Source organism: Terrapene carolina, unplaced genomic scaffold (genome assembly GCF_002925995.2).
Source record: "Terrapene carolina triunguis isolate 2854851 unplaced genomic scaffold, T_m_triunguis-2.0 Scaffold53, whole genome shotgun sequence".
NCBI lineage: Eukaryota > Metazoa > Chordata > Testudines > Emydidae > Terrapene > Terrapene triunguis.
Window position 1 is genome coordinate 19,271,883 of NW_020664404.1, and position 20,692 is coordinate 19,292,574.

A 20,692-nucleotide genomic window follows, 5' to 3' on the forward strand; every position below is an offset into this window, starting at 1 on the left:
GATCTCACACAGGTTTTACACCAGTGTGACTCAGGGGGTTAGGAGAGGCAGCATGGTCCAGTGGATCAAGCACTAGTCTTGGACTCAAGAGCTCTGGGTTTTGTTCCCAGTCCTGCCACTGACCTGATCTGTGACCTTGGGCAAGTCCCTTTCCCCGCTCAACCTGTTTCCCATCATTGGTCTGTCTTATCTTTGTAGAGCATGAACCCTTTGAGCTGAGATATTTGTACAATGCTTGGTACAATGAGACCTCAATTTCTGTTCAGTCATCTAGGCATCCATAGAGTTACTGTCAATAATGACACAGCTGCAACTATGACTGAACATGGAGGCAAGGCTGGTCCCATAGTCTAAAAATCAATTTGCTATCCAGTCCTTGCAGGAAGCATGTCCAGCACTTCTGTGACCCATCCCTTCACTAATCCCCAGGGAGACCAGAGCCTTGAGAAGCCTGCCTGACAGACCAGAGGTGAAACAGCATGTCCAGTGTTTACACTTCAAAGCTATACTTCATGACAGGGCTTACACCGCAGGCTTTTGGCTGCACTTTTAGGTAGCCCTATTTGTTCACTTTATTGCTCCTCTGCTTGGATCTTGCTTTAACAAAACACTTGGAAAGGACACTTCACTACAGGTGGAAACAAAATGAAAGTATATGACAAAACACACATCACATACGAAATACAATCGCTTGTAAAATGTTTCCTTTTAAAAACTATTATGCAACTTTCTAACTTATTTTAATTAATGTGCAATTTAAAATATATAAAAAGCCTTACCAACTAAATGAATTTTTTTTTTTTACAGTTCCCCTTCACTCCCCCATTAAAAAAAATATGTATGGACTGGCATTGGAATATCTTTACTGAGTCTTACACTGATTCTCATGTTTAATTCTACTTATACATATAGCATTTTGAGTTTAATCTACTGCATTTAAAGACAGAGTGATCATATCATATACTTTTACAGTATAACCAGCTAAGTAGATGTCTTTAGTCTCATAACATGATAAAAATCATTAGAAGTTACAGTCCATTTGATCAATGAGGATGGTGACACATGCAGTCTTCCTCAATGCAGTTACCATCAGATGCTCATTATGATTTTCTCTGTACTCTGCTGAGAGGTCTCACATTTCACCTTTTAGGATTGCCTTCAGACAGTCAAACAGCTGTCCGGTATCAAGCATTCTGTAGTAATTGGTCAATGTTGCAGTGCATCATCTCACTCGAGCCTGTCATCACCACCACCTTCCCAACCCCTAAATTATCCCATCAGAGTATTCTGGGAGCAGACCCTTTTCAGCCGCAGGAAATCACAGTGAAACGCTTGGAAATGCAAGACATATTGTGGAGGACAATACCAAGGAGGAAGACCAAGACGCACGCCACCAAGATCACAGTGCAAACACCTGACCAGGTGGAGCTTTTCACAACGCCCCTCCTGTCTTGCTCCTCCTCTCCGACTTCCTGCGGGATCCCTCCTTGCAGGGGCTGCTGCTCGGTTGGGATTGTCATCACAGTGACAGACTTTTGCTGACTACCTGGCAGGAGGCGACAGCCAATGTCTCCTGGCAACAGCGCTCTCTCCTTGGAGATGGGCAAGGGCAACATGTAGCACCCATTGCTAGGAAGTTTGATGAAGACTGGGGTGTGCTCTGAAGTATGGGGAATTGCAATCACAGCAATCACCTCTGGGTCATCAGGCAGCTGGGATACAGAAAATCCCGGTGGCAGTTTAGTGATACCTCGGCACCAGGGACATCTCAGGTCCTTCTGGCTTGTCCTCATCTGCTGAAGGCAAACAGAACAGCAGGTATGCTTACAGTCCAGCAACTTGGGCCTCCGTCGGGGGCTGTAATAATTGAAACAAATTTGACATTCCAGCAAAGAGTCCTGGGACAGTGTCTCCATTGTAGCCCTAATGGAGAAAACACCGAGTATCTTACAGAGTCTTGCCGTATAGTCCAAAATCTGAAGCCTGGTGTAGTTCCTCTCTTTCCGTGACTTCTTCCTTTTATCTCGCCAGTGAAGGACAATGGTTAGGCAGTTTGTAGACGAGCATCTGACTTTAATCTTTTGGTATCTGAGCAAAACAGAAAATTCAAATGAACCAGGTTAATTGGGAAGACCAAACAAAATGCAGAGGGGAAAAAAGCAGATTTTAAAATGCAGGAGAATAGAATCTGCACCTCTTAAAATGATTAATAACTAGTGTCTTTTTTTAGAGCCAAATTTTCAGGTCAGTCTTTACTGGGCTTCCATTTTTGTAGCTACATGTAACTACCAACACAATTTTGCAATGGCAGTTATGCCCGCAAAAATGGAGACTAGAGTCTGAACCCTGGCCCTTAGCCCATTTTTCACTTAACACATTTTTAGAATTTCCCAAATATTTCTGAACCTTAATAATCATTTCCATTTAAGCCTTTAAACCCTTAAGAATTTTTAGCTATTTCCATCCACTACTAAGTCTGTACATGAGATAAGTAATGCAAATGCTTAAAAAGAATAAGTTTTTCTAGGCATCTAAGTTATGCCAATAAAACATATGCATGAATGAGCAAACAACTAACTTCATTGGTGTGACCCTAAAAACCCTCGATGCCAACTGACAAAGGGATCATTGTTCTGTTACAGTAACTCTTGACAGGCCTGACAAACTCACTACACCTAACACTTTGCTTTCATAGCACTTACTGAAAAAGGGTCAAGTGAGGTTTCTAATAAAAGCTTATGTCATATTGATACTCATAATCATTGTGAGATGTACTTACAGATGATATTTAAGGAGTTGTGTGTGTATGTACTGAAAATATATTTTAGAGACTGTGTCCCAGGCTGAGTAGGCAAACAGGTTTTTGCCAGACAAAGAGATGTATCTCCCTCGGTAGATTACGCATTGTAAGCCAACAAAGCGAGCCGCATTTTGCATACAACATGGAGCCAGCACACCAGGGAATGAACCACAGGGGATCATCCTGACTCTGCGAGCAACACAATGAATTCTGGAGTATATGGTGGGGTGGGGGGACATTTTGTTATCCTTCAATGAGGAAGCAGAAAGGACAGCGCTTTCTGTATGCATTGCAGAAATGAGGGATCCCAGCCAGGTTGGCTGAAGAAGCTGGGGAATTGCTTTAGGTGAGATGAACTACTTTAGACAGAGGTTTTAGCCTGATATAGTTAAGTTTAGAATCTAAGAAACATGTTATACTTTTGTTTTATATGTAACCATTTGTGTTTTCATCATTGTCCTTATTCACTTTCTCTTAAATCTTAGCCTTTGATAATAAACTTATGATTGTTTTCACTATAAACACACCTCAGTGCTGTGATGTTATATTGGAGCTGATATTCATTCAGTTGAATCAAACAAGCTGATGTGTGCACTATTTCTCTGGGGACAGCTTAGATGGTAATTTCTGTGAGTTTCCAGTGACTGGGTCTGGACTCTACAGGGGAACACTTCAAAAGGGATTTTTCTGCACCTCTGATTAACCTTGCAAGGCAAAGCAAGAGCTGAAAGAGCCCTCAGGAGATTGTTTGGGTGGCTAATAGACTGGTGGTGTCAGGGAGTGGACACCCAGTTAAGCATGAGCAAATCTTCCTCTCATTGAGGCAGGGGGATAACAAGGTGATTCTGACTCCTGGGCACCCAAGAAAGCATCCCAACTGAGAAATGCATATTTGTGTGCAAATAAACGGGAACTACCGGCTTTTCAGTAACATTAACTCTTTGTATAGCTACAAGAATACTTTGTGGGCAGAGCTGGGGTGCTTTCCTTTGAAAATTTAGCCCAATAACATCAATGGAAATTAAGCTCAAGACTGCAAGCAGTATATGACCCAAGGATGGCAAAAAGCCGTTAAGTTGTGTATAGTGATATACTAATGCATTATATTAACATATTAAAGAACAAATATTTATTAATACTGTTCTCCAGCATGAATAATTGTACTGTTCTATTTATTTTCCAAGATGATTCTTTCAAGTTTCCACCTATTTCTTAGTTCAGTACATTAAAGATCATTTGTTTCCTTCACTATTGTGCCATGGGGTTTTTGTTTTGTTTGCCTATGATTTTGCAGGGTTTGTGAGGCCTGGGGTGGGGACATTATATTTTTCATAGATTTAATCCCAAAGGGACCACTGTGAGCATGTAACCTACTATATAATACAGGCCCTCTGACTTCTCTGATTTAATTCCTATTTGAACTAGAGCATGTCTTTTAGAAAAACATCCATTCTTGATTTTAAAATTGCCAGTGATAGAGAATCCACCACAGCCCTCAGTAAGATGCTCCAATGGCTAATTACCCTCACTGTTAAATAACTACACCTTATTTCCAGTCTGAATTTGTCTAGCTTCAGCTCCAGCCATTCAATCTTGCTATGCCTTTCTCTGCTAGATTGAAGAGCCCATTTTCCAATTTTTATTTCCCATGTAGGTACTTATAAACTGTGATCAAGTCAACTCTTACCCTTCTTTTTCTTAAACTAATAGATTAGTTCTTTGTGTCTATCACTATAAAGAATGTTTTACAATCCTTTAATAATTCTCATGGCTTTTCTCTGAACCCACTCGAATTTATCAGCATCCTTCTTGAATTGTGGACACCAGAACTGGACCCAGTATTCCAGTAGCAGTCACCCCACTGCCAAACACAGATGTAAAATAACTTCTACTCCTACTTGAGCATTGCACTGGAAGCTCTGTTCAGCTGATTATCCACCATGATGCCCATATCATTTTCAGAGTCACTGCTTCCCAGCATAGAGTCCCCAATTCTATAGTATGGCCTATATTTTCTGTCCCTCCATTTGGGAGTACTAAAATGCGTATTGTTTGCTTGCATCCAAGTTACCAATCTATCCAAGTTTACCAATCTATCCAGTTCTTTCTGTATCAGTGACTGTCCTCTTCATTACTTACCACTCCCCCAATCTTTGTGTCACTTGCAAACTTTCAATGATGATTTTGGTTTCCCCAAGGTCACTGATAAAAATATTATATAGCATAGGGCCACTTACTGATCCCTATGGGACCCCACTAGCATCACACCCGCTCAGTAATAACTACCTGTTTACCATTATGTTTTGAGACGTGTCAGTTAGTCAGGTGTTAATCCATTTAATATGTGCCATGTTAATTTTATATCATTCTAGGGGTTTTTAATCAAACTGTCATGCAGTACCAAGTCAAATGCTTAACAGAAGACTAAATATATTACATCAACACTATTACCTTTATCAATAAACATTAATCTCATACAAAAGGGTGACAAGTTAGTTTGACAAGTTAGTTATACCTTTCTGTCCCTGCCCACTCAACTGTATTTAAGAATATTCTTTAAAGGCGTCAGTTTGCATATGTTTGTGGAGACAACTTTTAAATAAAAGTATTTCCTAGTCAGTACTAATGGGTAAATGACAATAATTAAACACACTTGCACAGTGATGTTTGTGTTTTTCCTATAGTAGTTTCCCAAGACTGAATTATCAGCCAAGGTTTGTAGCTGTGAGGAGAATTTTTCCTTTTCATAACATTTTCTCCCCCCTTCTCTTTCCAGTTCATACAACTGGTCACAATACCCTATTTAACATGTAAAAAGCAACAAAGAGTCCTGTGGCACCTTATAGACTAACAGACGTATTGGAGCATAAGCTTTCGTGGGTGAACATCCACTTCGTCAGACGCATTTAACATGTGACATTATAGTTACTATCCCAGAGATGATGGAAACAAAGGAAGGAAATATGGGATTGCAATACTGGATTAGGCCATAGGGCCATCCATTCCTGTATCCTGCCTCTGGCAGTGGCCAATACCTGATACATCAAAAGACAAAATGTGTGCAGTGGGCCACATCCTCAGTTGTCACAGATTGATACCACTCCACTGAAGTCAGTGGAACCCCACCAATTTACACCAGCTGCAGGTCTGGCTCACAATGTGCCTTACTAACCTCTCAGTGATTATATCGACACCAAAACAACCAAGAGCAGAACTGGCCCAAAAATATATATATATATATCTTGTGGAACCAAAGTGATGATCACAGAAAGTGACACCTGCGTTCCAATGGTTAAAAAAAAAATAGATTTGCTTTTCAAAATTGGGCACATTGGTCGTAATGAAAATGTTTGTACGTGCAAGAAATACTTCACAAAGCAGCTACACGTCAAACCGTACAGCTCTCAGGCGTGACCGTAAGGGACAGCCCCAGGAGGCATTCTGCTCAAGGAAGAATGAGTGCAGGCAAGGCAGAGGCAGCTGCCCCTTCATAGACTGCGGCTTGCTCACATCCACCGGCCAATGCATAAAAGAGGGAGTCATAATCACCCATGGGGCTCATGGACTGGAAGTCTGTCTTGTCCTCACATAGGCCACAGACTTACCTGTGTCCTTTCCCTCCTCTCCCCTCCCCCAAACTGGCACACCTGTGTAAGAACCAAGTACAATCTGACCAATCATGGGGGAAATGGGTAGAATAAGGCCGTGGCTACACTCAAAACTTCAAAGCGCTGCCATGGGAGCGCTCCCGCAGCAGCGCTTTGAAGTGCGAGTGTGGTCGCGGTACTCCACCTCCCCCAAGGGGATTAGCTTACAGGGTTAGGGTTTTTTCACACCCGAGCGAGAAAGTTGCAGCTCTGTAAAGCGCCAGTGTAGCCAAGCCCTAAGTAAAAACTTTCAAACTCATAAAAATAAACTTGAGTGAATTCTTTGGGCAGATCTTAAGAGTGTGGGTGCATGGGGGAGTGTAGTCTGTTTTAATATGGTACAGGAGCTAGCTCTGAGATAAAAAAGTTAAAGGTACAGTCCAGGTTATACACAGATATCCATTAAAACAAATAAACAAACAAACACAACAACAACAACCAACAACATGAGAACGTTGAAGCTATGAAAGCCCAGAAACTCAGCTGGTATAAGTCAATATTGCCACACTAAGGTTCTAGCCCCCAAATTTTTGGAAGTCATGAAATTAATTGGTGAAGATCCACAAAACATCTTTGACCCTATTTGGCACTCACTTATACCAGTGTATCTCCATTGACATTACTGGAGTTAAACCCAATTTATACTGATTTCAATGAGATATGAATCAAGCCCCTTATCTCTGATCCTCTATCCCTGTCCAGTACTGTAGTCGTATCTACAAGTACTATCAACTCAGTGACTCAGCGTTTTATATCTGACCCAGTGTCTCTGTATAGTATTTAGGTCGCTGCAAGCATAGAAACGGGTGGAGAATTCAGAACTTAACAACAAAATAAAAGTCACCTTCAGGCAGAAACTAGGCTAAGAAATTTTCATCCCAAAAGGTGTGAAAGTTTTGGAAAGTTATGAGCAATTTAAAGAGAGTGGGATAGAATGGAAACCCTTATAGAACTGTAACTCTAGGCTCACCAGTTGTACAACATACTGTGTAAAGACTAATGAAAGAAGTAGGGGTGACTTCATTTGCAGGAGATTTTCTACTGATAAAATAATAAAATAATCTCTATTATAGGTAGAGCGTAACCCTGGAAATGGTCACTTCTGCGCATGTGTCTTTAAATGTCATCTTATTTATAGCCACACACATTATATGGATATAGCGGGGTGGCCAAACTGTGGCTCGCAAGCCACATGTGGCTCTTATATGGTTAAAGTGCAGATCATGGAGCCTCCCACATTCCCCCCCACTCTCCACCTACCAGACTGGGGTGTGGGGGGAGCTCGGGACCTCTGCCTTGCAGCAGGGTGGTGGGGTAGGGGCTTCTGACCCAAGTGGAGGGGGTCCCTGGGCTCAGGGCTTCAGAAGGAGCAGGGCAGAATCCCTGAGCCCCAGCAGGTGCTCCCCAGCTTTCAACCTTCTTCTGAAGATTGCAGACTTTTTCTGAAGATTCTTCTGTCGTTTGCGGCTCAGAGGGTCAGTAAGCGTTTGTGGTGCTGATCCAAACAAAAAACAGCTTCCTTTCCCCGAAGGCCTCAAAATGTGATCAGGCCAGCTGGAACATGCAGTTAGTCTAATTCCAGGTGAAGATTGCTTAGGAACATCTAAGAATGGGTTAAATATTAGCCTCTGTCATCTAACCCCTTGGTCTCTACTGCAGCAGAGTTCCTGACATCATTTTGGAGGTGCAACATTTGACATAATGGCAGCAAAATGAGTAATTTTACCTCAAAATATACTGAAGCCCCACAACACTCATTCATTCTGCCACAGCTCAATTTTAAAAAGTCATCACCTGTAGTCAGAATTAAATAGGGAAACAGCTACCACCCGTTTGGCTCACTGTGTGTTGGTGAGGACAGAAGGTAAATCACATGAGATCTTACAACATTTATGTACCATTTCAGTTTAATGAATGTGTCAAGAGTTAGTGTTCCAACTGAGAGCTTCTTTGGCCTGGGATTACTATCTATCTAAATGAACTCCTTAGAGTTTGTGATCAACATGCTTCCTAAATCAGGCAAAAGGTGCTGAGTTATCCAAAATGAACAGCTGGTCCAAAGGTTAGTCAGGCTGGACTCTTCCCAGGTTTGCACAGCCTGTGGAGCCAGTCAGGTCTCATATGAGGGCATTGCTGACTTCAGCATCAGTCAGAAATGTTGTTTTACCATTAGTTGCTCTGATTATCGAGTGACAGCCAAGAAAAAGTTGCTGACAGAGAAGAGCCAGTAAAGACTGTCAGAGGTATCCATCGGACTCTGAAGGAGAGGGGAAACATGACAGTGAAATCAGACAGAGACAGAAGCAACTGGAATTATGATTAATAACCCTGAATGGTGCAGATCTGACAGCAAGCTCTGCAGGGCTGAGAGACAACTAGTAATATTAATAAAAACTAACGGGGTATGAAAATCCACAAGCACCAAAACAGAAGTGTCAGAAAGGTGCAGAAGCAGATGAGAACCAGAGCGGAATATGTAAAGCGGATGAATCCTGCAATGGTAGATCAAAGTGAAATGAAAGAATGGATGGCTGAGAATGTGACAGACCCCCCCCCACACACACACACACACACACCAAGAATTCAGGCTGTTATCTGGAATAGGTAACAGTTTTTAAGATTTGAGAAAGGATGTGTGATTAGAGAGCAATGGAAAGGCAGAGCTCTAAAGATGCTACAATAAATAATTGCAGTTTGCCAGGCTTGACATCTGCTCAGCTAGTGCGATGTCAGAGACCCAGGCTGGTCTCCAGACTCTCATTCCTTGGGTCAACAGGAAGTTAGAAATGATAAGGTGCCAAATTCCTGTTTCCAGACAAGCAATAAGGAGGGACTGGCATTTCCTGCTCTTTTTGCAGCCAGTTGCAGTGTGGGATGGTATTGCAAAAGATAGAGGTAGAATTCATAAGGCGTATGTTGCAGCTAGTGCAGTACATCTGGAGGAACTTGATAAGAGAACATGGAAAAGGAATGGCAGATCAGAACAAAATTAGGTTTACTGAAGTGAAAGATCTGCAAGAACCCTAGTTAAACTGGCCAGAACTGACCCCAGCAACAGGATCAGGTGGATCTTTGGGCCCACTGCAAAAAAATAAAGAGAGTCTAGTGTGTGCAATGAGATTTGGTCAATCAATGGAGAATACAATAGTATTTATTTGCCTGTTAACATAATAATCCTGTCACGTAAGTATGGTATCAATTATATTGGGCCACTGAAGTCAAGGAGAGTTTTCCATTGATTTTTTCAACGGATTTTGGCTCAGGCCTACAGTTAAGAATTATTTTCATGCACACTTCAAGGTTCTAAATTATATAAACTTTAAAATCTTTGAAAAATAAATTTAAAAAAATACTTGTATAATGAAATACAGTATGCAGAAGATTAAATATAACAACACATTTCAAAGGCTGATTTATGGACATTGATATGCCACTGACAGCTTCAAACTTTGGACAAATTTATGCATGCACATATATACCATACAGCAAGGTTAACATCAAACTTTTAGCAAGGGAGTGTATTATAGCAGTTCACCTTTATCAAGGAAGGTTCATTATGTAAACTCCCCAAACACATTAAGCATTCTTTGAAAGCATTACAGAGTATGTATGATTTATGACGAAGAGAGTTCCATTAATTTCAGGTGCCCTAAGGCTAGAAAGCAGATATGGGGGAACAGCCCTTTCTCAACAGGGGAACTAATTGCTAGAATCATCTGCCCTCAGATATGAAAGGAAGTGTCTGCTGGAGTCTCTTCAATTTAGCAAAGATGGGGAAATTATATATTAAAAAGTTTGGCAATGTTTTCACATTTGTGCAAGTTTCAAATAATTTTATATTCTAGCTTTGCTGTTGTTGTGCATACCCGGTGTTTACTATCTGATTTCCTCAGATCTTATTTATGTAACTAAGTAACTGAGAGCATCACAAACATTAATGAATTTATTCCTCCCAGCACCTTCGTTAGTGCATATTATCCCCTTCAACATCCAGGGAATGGAGGCACAAAGAAAAGAGTCAATTTGCTCAAGGTCACATAGTAAACCTGCAGTAGTAACAAATGCAACCCAGATTTCTTGAATCTGAGTCCAATGCCGTTCCCACACCACCATCCTTCAATTCATGAACCATGTCTCAGACAAAGGTGGCAAAGTTACAAATAGAATCTTTGGGCCAGATTCTGAGTTGTAATCTGGAAGCACAAAAAAGCTGGAAGCAGATGGATTTTCTCAACCACAAGATTCCCCGAGCATGGGGGAGACCCCAGCTGACAGGGAACCCATATAGCACACAGGGGCTTTTCCATTGCTTCCAATGCACACATGAACTTTCCCATTGACTTTGAAGTCAGTGTGAGCCTGCGAGCTGGTACTTTACAAAACCTGCCCTAAAACACAATTCACATGATACAGAATCCTGTGGTTTGGTTTTATGAGCAAATAAATTAACAATGAGACAATAAAGTTCATCATACCTTGTCCCGAGACTTGGCTACTCCCAGGGTTCCTCCCTCCAGATCACTCAAGCCCACACCTGAGATCCTCCCGCTCTGCATAGTTATTCACACGTGTGTAGAGTGAGTATAAAGAGGACGCAAAATGATGCTACTCTGATTTGGTGTCATTTTACACCCAAGAGGTCAGATTCTCAGCTGTTTAATTGTCAGAGCTCTATTGACTTCAATTGAGCTATGACAGTTTAAACAAGTTGAGGATCTGGCCCAATTTCCACAAGTGTATATGACTTTGCAAGTGAAAGGTAGTGGAAAACCAAGCCCACTGAAACTGTACACGAGATTGGACATTTCTAAGGCCTAGCTACAGCCTGGCTTTTGCTCCAGCTGACTGGTGCTGAAGAAATTTTGGCAAATATGCAAAAAATTTCCCCCGGCATGGGGTGACTGGAGTGGAAGCTGACCAGAATAGTAGGCATGGCCAGGAAAAAGGGGGCATGGACGGAATGTCTATCCCAGCCAGTGTAAAGCTCTTTGAAGTTGCTCTACTTTACGCCAGTAACAGCGGCCAGGGGCATGAGGGTAGCTTGAAAGTGTAGCTCAGACACAGCCCAAGATCCGGGCCTAGAAGTTTCCCTTGTGGAGAAAAAGTGAGACAAAAACAGACTCTGAAGTTTACAGCTACAGTTACATGATGCAAATTTTTCTACTTGCCTCACTGACCTTTTTCCTCCTGCCTATTATCTGCAAACCTAGAGAAACTCTCAAAATGTTCACATTCCCGGGTTCCAAGAGTTAGCCGTCACTGAGAGTAATCAGCACTATTCCAACAGCAACCGTACTAGACACCTGTTATGTTCCTGTTCACCAAAACATTGATATGCTTATTCCCGTTGAGTCAAAACACCACAATTAGAGCTGGATGGAAATTGTCAGACAAAATATTGTCAGAAAATGTCAGTGTATCCAAATCAAAACATTCCACGAGAGCATGCAAATTCTGAGGAATTTCCAATAGAAAACAGGCAGGTTCCCTGCCAGTTCACTCACTAAGCTTCTCAGCAGCCTGGTGGACTGCTGGGGAGCCCCAATTCCCAGGCTCCCAGCTCCTTGGCAGCTTGGGTTCCCAGGCTCCTCAACAGCCCTTCCCACCATCAGACTTGGGGCTTCCTTCCCCACAGGAGCAGCACGGGCAGATGGAGCCCTAGGACAGGTAGCAGTGGCACCAGTATGTTGCCAAATTGGAATATTTCCTTGTGTGTAAAATTCCGAGGTCTGGGGTTTTGTTCCAATTCAAAACAAAACAAAACCTCAAACCCTTGCAATTTCACTCAGGATGGATATTGAATTTTTCAGCCAGCTCTAAGTAAACCCATACAGTTTTATTATCCTTCTCTGTCCTTTGTTGTCTTGTCTTAATTATGTCCTAATCACTCTAAAAACACAGGAGAGAAGAAAATAAATCATCTCCACCACAGAATCAGAAATTCACTGGATACTTCTGGTTAATTTTAATAGGAATGATTGGGAGTGGAAGGGAGTGAATTTATTCCACAACCATTAGAAGTAGTTTTTGTTCAAGACATCAGGAGTAGGTGACCAGTAAGAAATATTTGGAAGCTGTTCCAAATATACTGCCACAGTCCTGCAGTCGGAGATTTGTCTGAATAAGGACTGTAGGATTTGGTTATTTTGTGCTCTAAGTTACAGCTTTTGATTCCAATGCAATATCTTCTTCAAGGGGCTTTTAATTTACACCATGAGAATGCTGTAGCACTGAAAGCACGATGGCTGTTTACTGCAAGACTCCCTATTGTTTCAAGAACAAGAAAAAGAGATACCCACAAGTAAAGCACCCTCTCTCACCTGTGCTTTAGAGAGAACCTTATTAGTTAGATGACAGAGTTCCTTCTCCCATTAGAGCTCTGTGCTTCATCTGACATTGACGGAGTCTTACTGATACCAGAAGAGAAACTTAATTAAATGTGCACGCTCCCTCTCTCTCTCTCTCTCACACACACACACACACACACAGATTTTGGTATTTTACTTACTTACTTACCGCAATAAATCTAAAAGAGAGAGATCTAATTTAAAATAAATCTACGACACACACGTACCTCACCAATATAGGTCAGTGGGTGGTTGAGCTGGAATCAGTTTGAATTAATTTATGAGACAGTCAGTCTAATACATAAGAGAATTTTCCAGCTCTGGGGTTATTGAATGACTTATACTAAAACTAGGTCAAATCCTACCTGCAAATAAGCCCAAACAATGGAGCAAAAAAGGGGATTCAACGCTGCACGGGGCCTAGGATGCTGCAATTTCACAGGTACCTAAGGAAACAATGCCTTTCAAATGAGAGTTTTAATTGTGGCAATTCTACTCTGTTTTCCTGTCAACTTAGACTACTGCACTTGGTTTCACACACACAAAGCATGATTTCCTGAGGAAGTGATTCTAGGACCCACACAACTAAACAGTTAGGTTAATGCCGTTATTCTGGTGAATTTGTTTTCTTCAACTGATGGGAAATGAAGCAATAGGACTAGGGGCACAAAAGAAATACATTTTCCCCTACCCAGCTGATAATCACATTAGATGGGATCATGATAAGAGCATACTGAGTTATAGATTTCATGATGATAGTTAAAAGAATTCTCTCTCTTTAGATCATAACCAAATGAAATAATTTATCAGTAGGGGGTTTTCTTTTTAATGTATTTTTTCTTTTTCTTCTGCTTTTGTGTGAATTTAGTGCTTGTGAACTGTATTGACAGTCCAATAGATCAAAGTCCTCTTTTTACTCAGAGAACAGGTGTAGCATGAGCTATAACCCTCTAGGAGTTTGTCTGCACAAGAAAATTATATATAGTTAGAGCCCTACGAAATTCAGGGTCCATTTTGGTCAATTTCACATCACAGGATTTTAAAAATCATAAATTTCATGATTTCAGCTATTTAAATCTGAAATTTCAGGGTGTTATAATTATAGGGATCCTGACCCAAAAAGCAGTTGGGGAGGGTGTTGCAAGATTATTATAGGAGGGTTGCGGTACTGCTACCCTTACTTCTGTGCTATTGCTGGCAGCGGCACTGCCTTCAGAGCTGGGCAGCTGGACAGCAGTGGCTGCTGGCCGGGAGCCCAGCTCTGAAGGTAGAACCACTGCCAGCAGCAGCGCAGAAATAAGGATGGCATGGTATGGTATTGCCACCCTTCCTTCTGCGCTGCTGCCTGCAGAGCTGGGCCCGCATTAAGCAGCCGCCCCTCTCTGCCCTCCCAGCTCTGAAAGCAGCAGCACAGAAGTAAGGGTGGCATGGTATGGTATTGCCACCCTTATTTCTGTGCTGCTGCTGGCTGGGTGCTACCTTCAGAGCTGGGCAGCTGTCCAACAGTCGCCGCTCTCCATTTGCCCACCTTTGAAGGCAGTGCAGAAGTGAGGGTGGCAATACCGTGACCCCACTAAAATAACCATGCGACGCCTCTGCAACTCCCTTTTGGGTCAGGATCCCCAATTTGAGAAACTCTGGTCTCCCCATGAAATCTGTATAGTATAGGGTAAAAGCACACAAAAGACCAGATTTCACAGGGGGAGACCAGATTTCACAGTCCGTGATGAGTTTTTCATGGCCATGAATTTGGTAGGGCCCTTTATAGAGTTAACTAACATGAATCCTTAAGGTTGTACTCTAACACGGTCTAATTTTCTAGTGCAGACAAGCTCTGGCAGTGAGCTAGTACTTCACTCTCCACGTCTTTTCTGTCCCTAACACCTCTGCTAATATTGCCAGCTAATACCAATTGCGGCGGTGGCTCTGGTGATGTACAAACTAGCTTTCTGCAAATTGGACTGAGATCAGCAAACTTGTTTCCTGCTGGACAGCAATTGCCTGGTAACAACTTTTGGCACCTGATATTATTAATACTCTGCTCATTTTCTAATTTAGGGTCCAGTCCAGCTCCTGCTGAAATCAATAAGAATCTTTCCCTGGATTCCAATGAGAGATGGTGCAAGCCCTTGCTGAATAAGTATTTACTATCTCCAATTTCTGAGTGATCCGTTATCCGGATTTCTAACACCATCTCTCCCCCAATAAAACCCCTTTAAAAAGCTCTAGTAGTATATACCCCAAATACAAAATTATTTCATGTTTTACAACCACAAGGTGCCTACCCTGGCTATTGACATTCTGTAAGGTCCCAGTTCAGCCAGATCCTTAAGCACATGCCTACCTTTAAGCATGCAAGTAATCCTAGTGAAATTTGTGGGACAACTCACATGCTTAAAGTTAGGCACCTGTGTAAGCACCCTGCTAAGGTGGGGCCCAGAAGCATGATCAATTAGTACAACAGTAATACCCAGTAATCGCAGAAGAGATATTCCACTCTCTCCCAGAGACCTGGTGGCCCTCTGAAAACACGCACCCCAAGGCAACGGCACCTTCCCCCCAAAAGCTGGAGCTAATAGGATGGACTTTGCATCATGCCCTACAGTTTAGTCATTTCAGAGCAAAGGGAGGGGAATGAATGCCAAAGGTGAGAGGCCCTCACAGAAAATCCCCACACAGTTTGATCCAAAGTCGACTGAAAGACTCCCATTGACTTTAATGTGCTTTGGATCTGGCCCAAACAGATGGGGAGGGCGGGGGAGAGGAACCTCTAGCTCCAAGCATCTCCACTGATCCGCAACTGAAGCAGCATCACATGTGGGAAAGGCATCTCTCAAGTAGGTAATACAGCACTCTCCTGTTCGTGGCCATGACTAAAGGCTAAAGACTGTTGGAGACAAGCCTGCCATGTGCATAGTATCACAATTCTACTGTCAGGAGAGAGAAAAATAAATTAGATACCTGAAGGCTGAGCTCAGAGCTGCAAGCCGCATAAGCTCTGACAATCATGCTTGAAGAAAGCCATGCATTCTGAAGTTCAAATTCTAAGGAGCACTAAGATAAACAATCCCTGTAGGCATCACTGTAAACCTACAGTTGCACTGCTTCCTGGATACTGCATTCTATTCCAACATTCATTCATTTGCTTTAGCCCACGGACGCTTTAGCTGCAAGGCATTTATCAGAACTGCCAATGTTCTCCAAGTCATATCTCATTCTCTACAGAGAGTTTCAAAGTTCAGGCCAGATGATGCCCACTGTATTTCTTTCAATCAGATGCAATCAATGCTTGGCTGCTTTCAAAATCTCCTGGTCTGATATATTTAATTTGGCTATATTTACTCAACTTCACTGGAGTTATACTGTTTGTGAGAGGGAAATGGCATGAGTGAAAATATTGAGAAAAGGCTGTATTATGCCTGATTGCTGCAGGAATCCTAAAACAAACTAATTACCTTACCTCTTGTTTTGGGGCCTAATCCTGCAGTGTTGACAGATTGGCAATTTACCAGCACAGGATTGGGTTCTTGGCTAGCCTGAAGAGTACAGCAAAGGAAGTAATGGATTTAGAAAACGTAGCAAAAACAGATCCTCTATCCCCAAAGATACAATGTGCCCCAATTTACCAATTTTACTTTAAACTACCGCTCTTGGAAACCACGCAGCACTTGTGAGCACTTAGCTAAACTTACTTTTGGTTTATTGTAAGAAAAGGTAAAGATTTAACTAGAAATGAGAGAAAGTGGTGGAAACAAATGGTTACAATACAAAACAAAATCATCACACACACACCTGGGTCTATACTTATTAATAGCTGCCTTTCCTAACTAACAAAGTAGGTTCCTCCCTCCCCACAAAAAACGCTTCGTCTGTTGAAGAGCTGGCTGGTTTCACAAGAACAAGGATCCAAATATTCATGAAAACACCCCCACTCTACAAGGGTCTGTGAATGGATCCAGAAGATCTGTCCCTCCTCTGTGTGATACTGAGTCTTTTTTCCCTAGTCATATTAAGGGTGATCTCCTGTCTTGTAATGTTCCTTTTTTACTTGTAAGTGGTGTCGATTGTTAGCAGTTGCCTCTGGTGATTTTTCATTGAAAGTCTAAGGGCTGGTCTCCACTAGGAACTTACATTGGTATAGCTACATGGGGAGGGGGAGGGGGGAGAATTCACACTCCTAGGAGACATAGCTATACCAACCTAACCTCTGGGGTAGATAGCACTAGGTCAGTGGAAGAATTCTTCTGTCAACCTAGCTCCTGCCTCTTGGGGAGGTTGAGCACCTACACCAATGGAAGAACCCCTCCTGTCGGCATAGATAGTGTCTACACTGAAGCACTACTGCTGCACCTCTGTAGCATTTTAAGTATACACTTGGCATTGTGCAAGGCTAACCAATTGAACCTTGATTTGCATCACCAGCTAAACACGGCGGGATGACAAATCCTTCCTGCCTGAATGTGCCATCACCAAGACACATTATTATCCCCTACTGATTAATTTTTATTCCAAGTCCACAAAGCATACTTTCATATACAAATACATTATTCCTCAAATATTACCCATACATTCATCGCAAAATGGTTATGAATCTCAGCAAGTTATGAGCTTTCTGTAGATACCTTACATGTTACTCTTTATGGAGAAATATCCTGTAAGACATGTGTTTGGTGTGATGAGTTTGTCAGGTCTCAGACGAGAGTAGTTTGCAAAGAACAGGAGACCCTTCTCTTAGAAGAGTCTGTGTCAGAATCATTCCCATCAGTTTACTGGGTAAAACATTCACCTGATGTAAACTTGCTATTGTTTTCCTCAGATCTGTCAGGTCCCAGAGATATGAGACCCAACTAGAGAGGGCACAAAATTCCAGGCTATGAGCATCACAAGTGAAAAAGGGTTAGTTCATGAAGTCAACTGAAGTAGTCTTAAGAAGTAAAGAGTGATCTCTGTCCTCGAACTGGTTCATGTGCCTTTAACAGTTACAGGTAAAGCCCAGACTGGCATTTGGTGCCTAAACTTGGATTGTAGCAGTATGCCTGTCTGGAGCAATAAGGGTGAGAAAAATATTCAGGCCTTTTTTTTTTTTTAAACCCACAATCAAAGCACTATATACAGAAAATGATCCTTAATTTAAATAGCATTTAAAGGTTGAAGGCCCCTGGAGCAGGCTTTGCACACATGTGTGGGAGTGTGGGGACTCAGACAGTATTCGTGATCCAAAGCTGAAAGCTGCTCCTAATAAATCCATACTATTGCGTTAAAGAACTGGTCAACACATATTCACTCTTATGCTAATAAGGTGACGCAGCCAATGCAGGAAGTCCTGGGAGTACTAACGCAACGAAAGAGGATGAGACAGAGGGTGTGTCTAGACATACAGTGCTGCAGCAGCGCAACCATACCGATACAGCTGAGCCGCTGCAGCACATCTGGTGAAGACGCTCTATGTTGACAGGAGAGAGCTCTCCTGCCAACACAGTAGCTGTGCACATGAGCACTTATGTCGGTGTAACTTATGTCTCTGAGGGGGGTGAAATATTCATACCCCTGAGCGACATAAGTTTTACCGACATAGGCTGTAGTGTAGACATAGCCAGAATGTGTCCACACACATGCCCATGGAGCATATGCAACAAAGTGTTGTCCTTGTAGCACAATATGATTAATTGCAGCATGAAGCGCGTATGGCTTAACAGACAATGCTGAGATCTAACAGGTTACCATAACCAAGTCATAAGATTAAAGTGACTTTTCAGCCTGGCTGGGTAAAATAATCTTAAAGGTGAGCTGGGGAGAACAAAAACCCTCCATTTTGTACCCTTTTTGCTCTGTTTATGACATATAAAGAAGGCATGGCACATTCTTTTTAAAATGTTTGGTTTTCTTCGGCTTGCTTTACATTATAAATATCAAGTCTTGACTTGCTTTCTTTTGCTTGAAGACTCCTTGGGAGACTTCTGAGATAACAAGTGACAAGAAACTAAAACCTGAGCAATGCAGAGGGAGAGGAATTTTTAGGGCTTGTCTTCACTACCAAGTTAACTCAAGTTACTGTTGGAGTGTTGCCCCTATCTCAAGTCCCATCCATGCATGAAAACCCTTAACTCAAGTGCTGTGGTGTTTTTAACTCACATTGGTTGGCACAAGGATGAGGCTAAAACTTGAGTGAGCACAACTTGTCAGTTGCCAACATGACCACTCTGCACTATGGATGCAGGCTAGTGCCACTGAAGTGCTGATAGTCCTCCAAATGCCTTCCCACAATTCCCCCCATGTGCCCAGAAAGGACAGACACGTTCTCCTACTGTTCATTGAGAAAGAATTCATAGAGTGGCTCATCTTACTGCAGTGCTAAGAACCATGGAAGTGCCCCCAGAAGTTCTAACAACTTACATGAGTTACACAAATGTTATTTCACGGCATAGCCACTCTCACTTAAGCGCAGCCAGCTCACGGGGAGTTAATTTGAGTGTAGATAGCTTAGATTAGCTCTCCATCTTTAATCAGACTATTTTAAATTATTTTTATGCTAATCTCTATTTAACTCAAACTCCTGACAAAGATTTGGGAGAAAAGTTCCAGTCCTGAAGGATTCAGTACCTCCACCCCATAAATCAGGAGTGGTAAAAACAGCTACCTAGGGATTGCCAACCCTCCAGGACTGTCCTGGAGCCTCCAAGAATTAAAGATTAATCTTTAATTAAAGATTATGTCATGAGATGAAACCTCCAGGAATACGTCCAACCAACCAAAATTGGCAACCCTAAAAATTCTCTAGTTCTCTAAAGATTCCTCCGGCAAACACCAGAGAGAACAAATGTGATAATCCTGACATTTCTGTCATAAAAAGAAGACAAAGGGGAATCTTTATACATCGTGAAAAAGCAAAAAGGGGGGAAAAAAACATACTTTTAAAAATCTTATTTATAGGTTGCCTAGAAAAAGAAGTAATCAATCATATAATTTACTGGTGGTGTCTGCAACTAAGTCATAACAGTTATATGGATTGGAGCAGGAGGGGAGAGAAAAGGTTATCTAAAAATGAAAACCAGAGTAGCTTTGACTTGCCAGTGCCTTAGTGTCTGGAAATCTTCTTACTACATGGCAAAGCAACCATCATATACAACCAGTATTACAATTATAATTAACAATTATATAGGGTGAAATCCTGCACAAATCCTACCACTAGACATTTAGAAACTAAAGTGATGGGTGCCTAATAAACAAACGCATGGCCAGATCCCATTGTAGTCTATATAGGTTCTTATACTGCACTCATCACTGTAGTATCTGAGTGCCTTCCAATACTGCAGCAAGCTTAGGTGGTGTAAATTCATGTAGCACGTCTGAAGTCAAAGGCTCTATCTATACCAGAGGTGAGCAAACTACGGCCCACGGGACCATCCTGCCCGGCCCTTGAGCTCCTGGCCGGGAGGCTAGCCCCCGGCCCCTCCCTTACTGTCCCCCCTCCCCCGCAGCTACGCTGCCACGCGGGTAACATGGCTGGCTCCGTCCGGGTGGCAGGGCTGCGAGTTCCTGCTGCTCTGAGCGGCATGGTAAGAGGGCGGTGGGGGGAAGTTGGATAAGGGGCGCGGGGGTTGGATAAGGGCCAAGGGGTCCTGGGGGGCAGTCAGGGGACAGGGAGCAGGGAGGTTTGGATGGCGGTGAGGTCCCGGGGGGTGGTTAGGGGCGGGGGAGCCCCAGCAGGGGGCATCAGGGGACAGGGAGCAGGGGGCGGTTGGATGGGGCGTGGGAATCCCGGGGGGCCTGTCAGGGAGCGGGGGTGTAGATAGGGGTTGTGGGGGCAGTTGGAGGAGTAGGATGGGGGGAGAGTCCCGGGGGGGGCGGTTTGGGGCGGGGGGTCCTGGGAGGGGGCGGTCAGGGGACAAGGAGCAGGG

At 42.7% G+C, this 20,692-nt stretch overlaps 1 protein-coding gene across 2 annotated transcripts in view; it reads right to left on the bottom strand.

Moving 5' to 3' along the window:
- Positions 1-818: 818 nt before the first annotated feature.
- The window catches only part of RNF152 (ring finger protein 152), a 50,037-nt gene continuing 30,163 nt past the window's right edge, over positions 819-20,692 (bottom strand). For both annotated transcript variants that reach the window (XM_024203513.3, XM_024203521.2), the window contains one exon: positions 819-2,088. In XM_024203513.3, the coding sequence (XP_024059281.1) occupies positions 1,305-1,916 (612 nt within the window). In that variant the 5' untranslated portion in view covers positions 1,917-2,088 and the 3' untranslated portion in view covers positions 819-1,304. The remainder of the gene's footprint in view (positions 2,089-20,692) is intronic.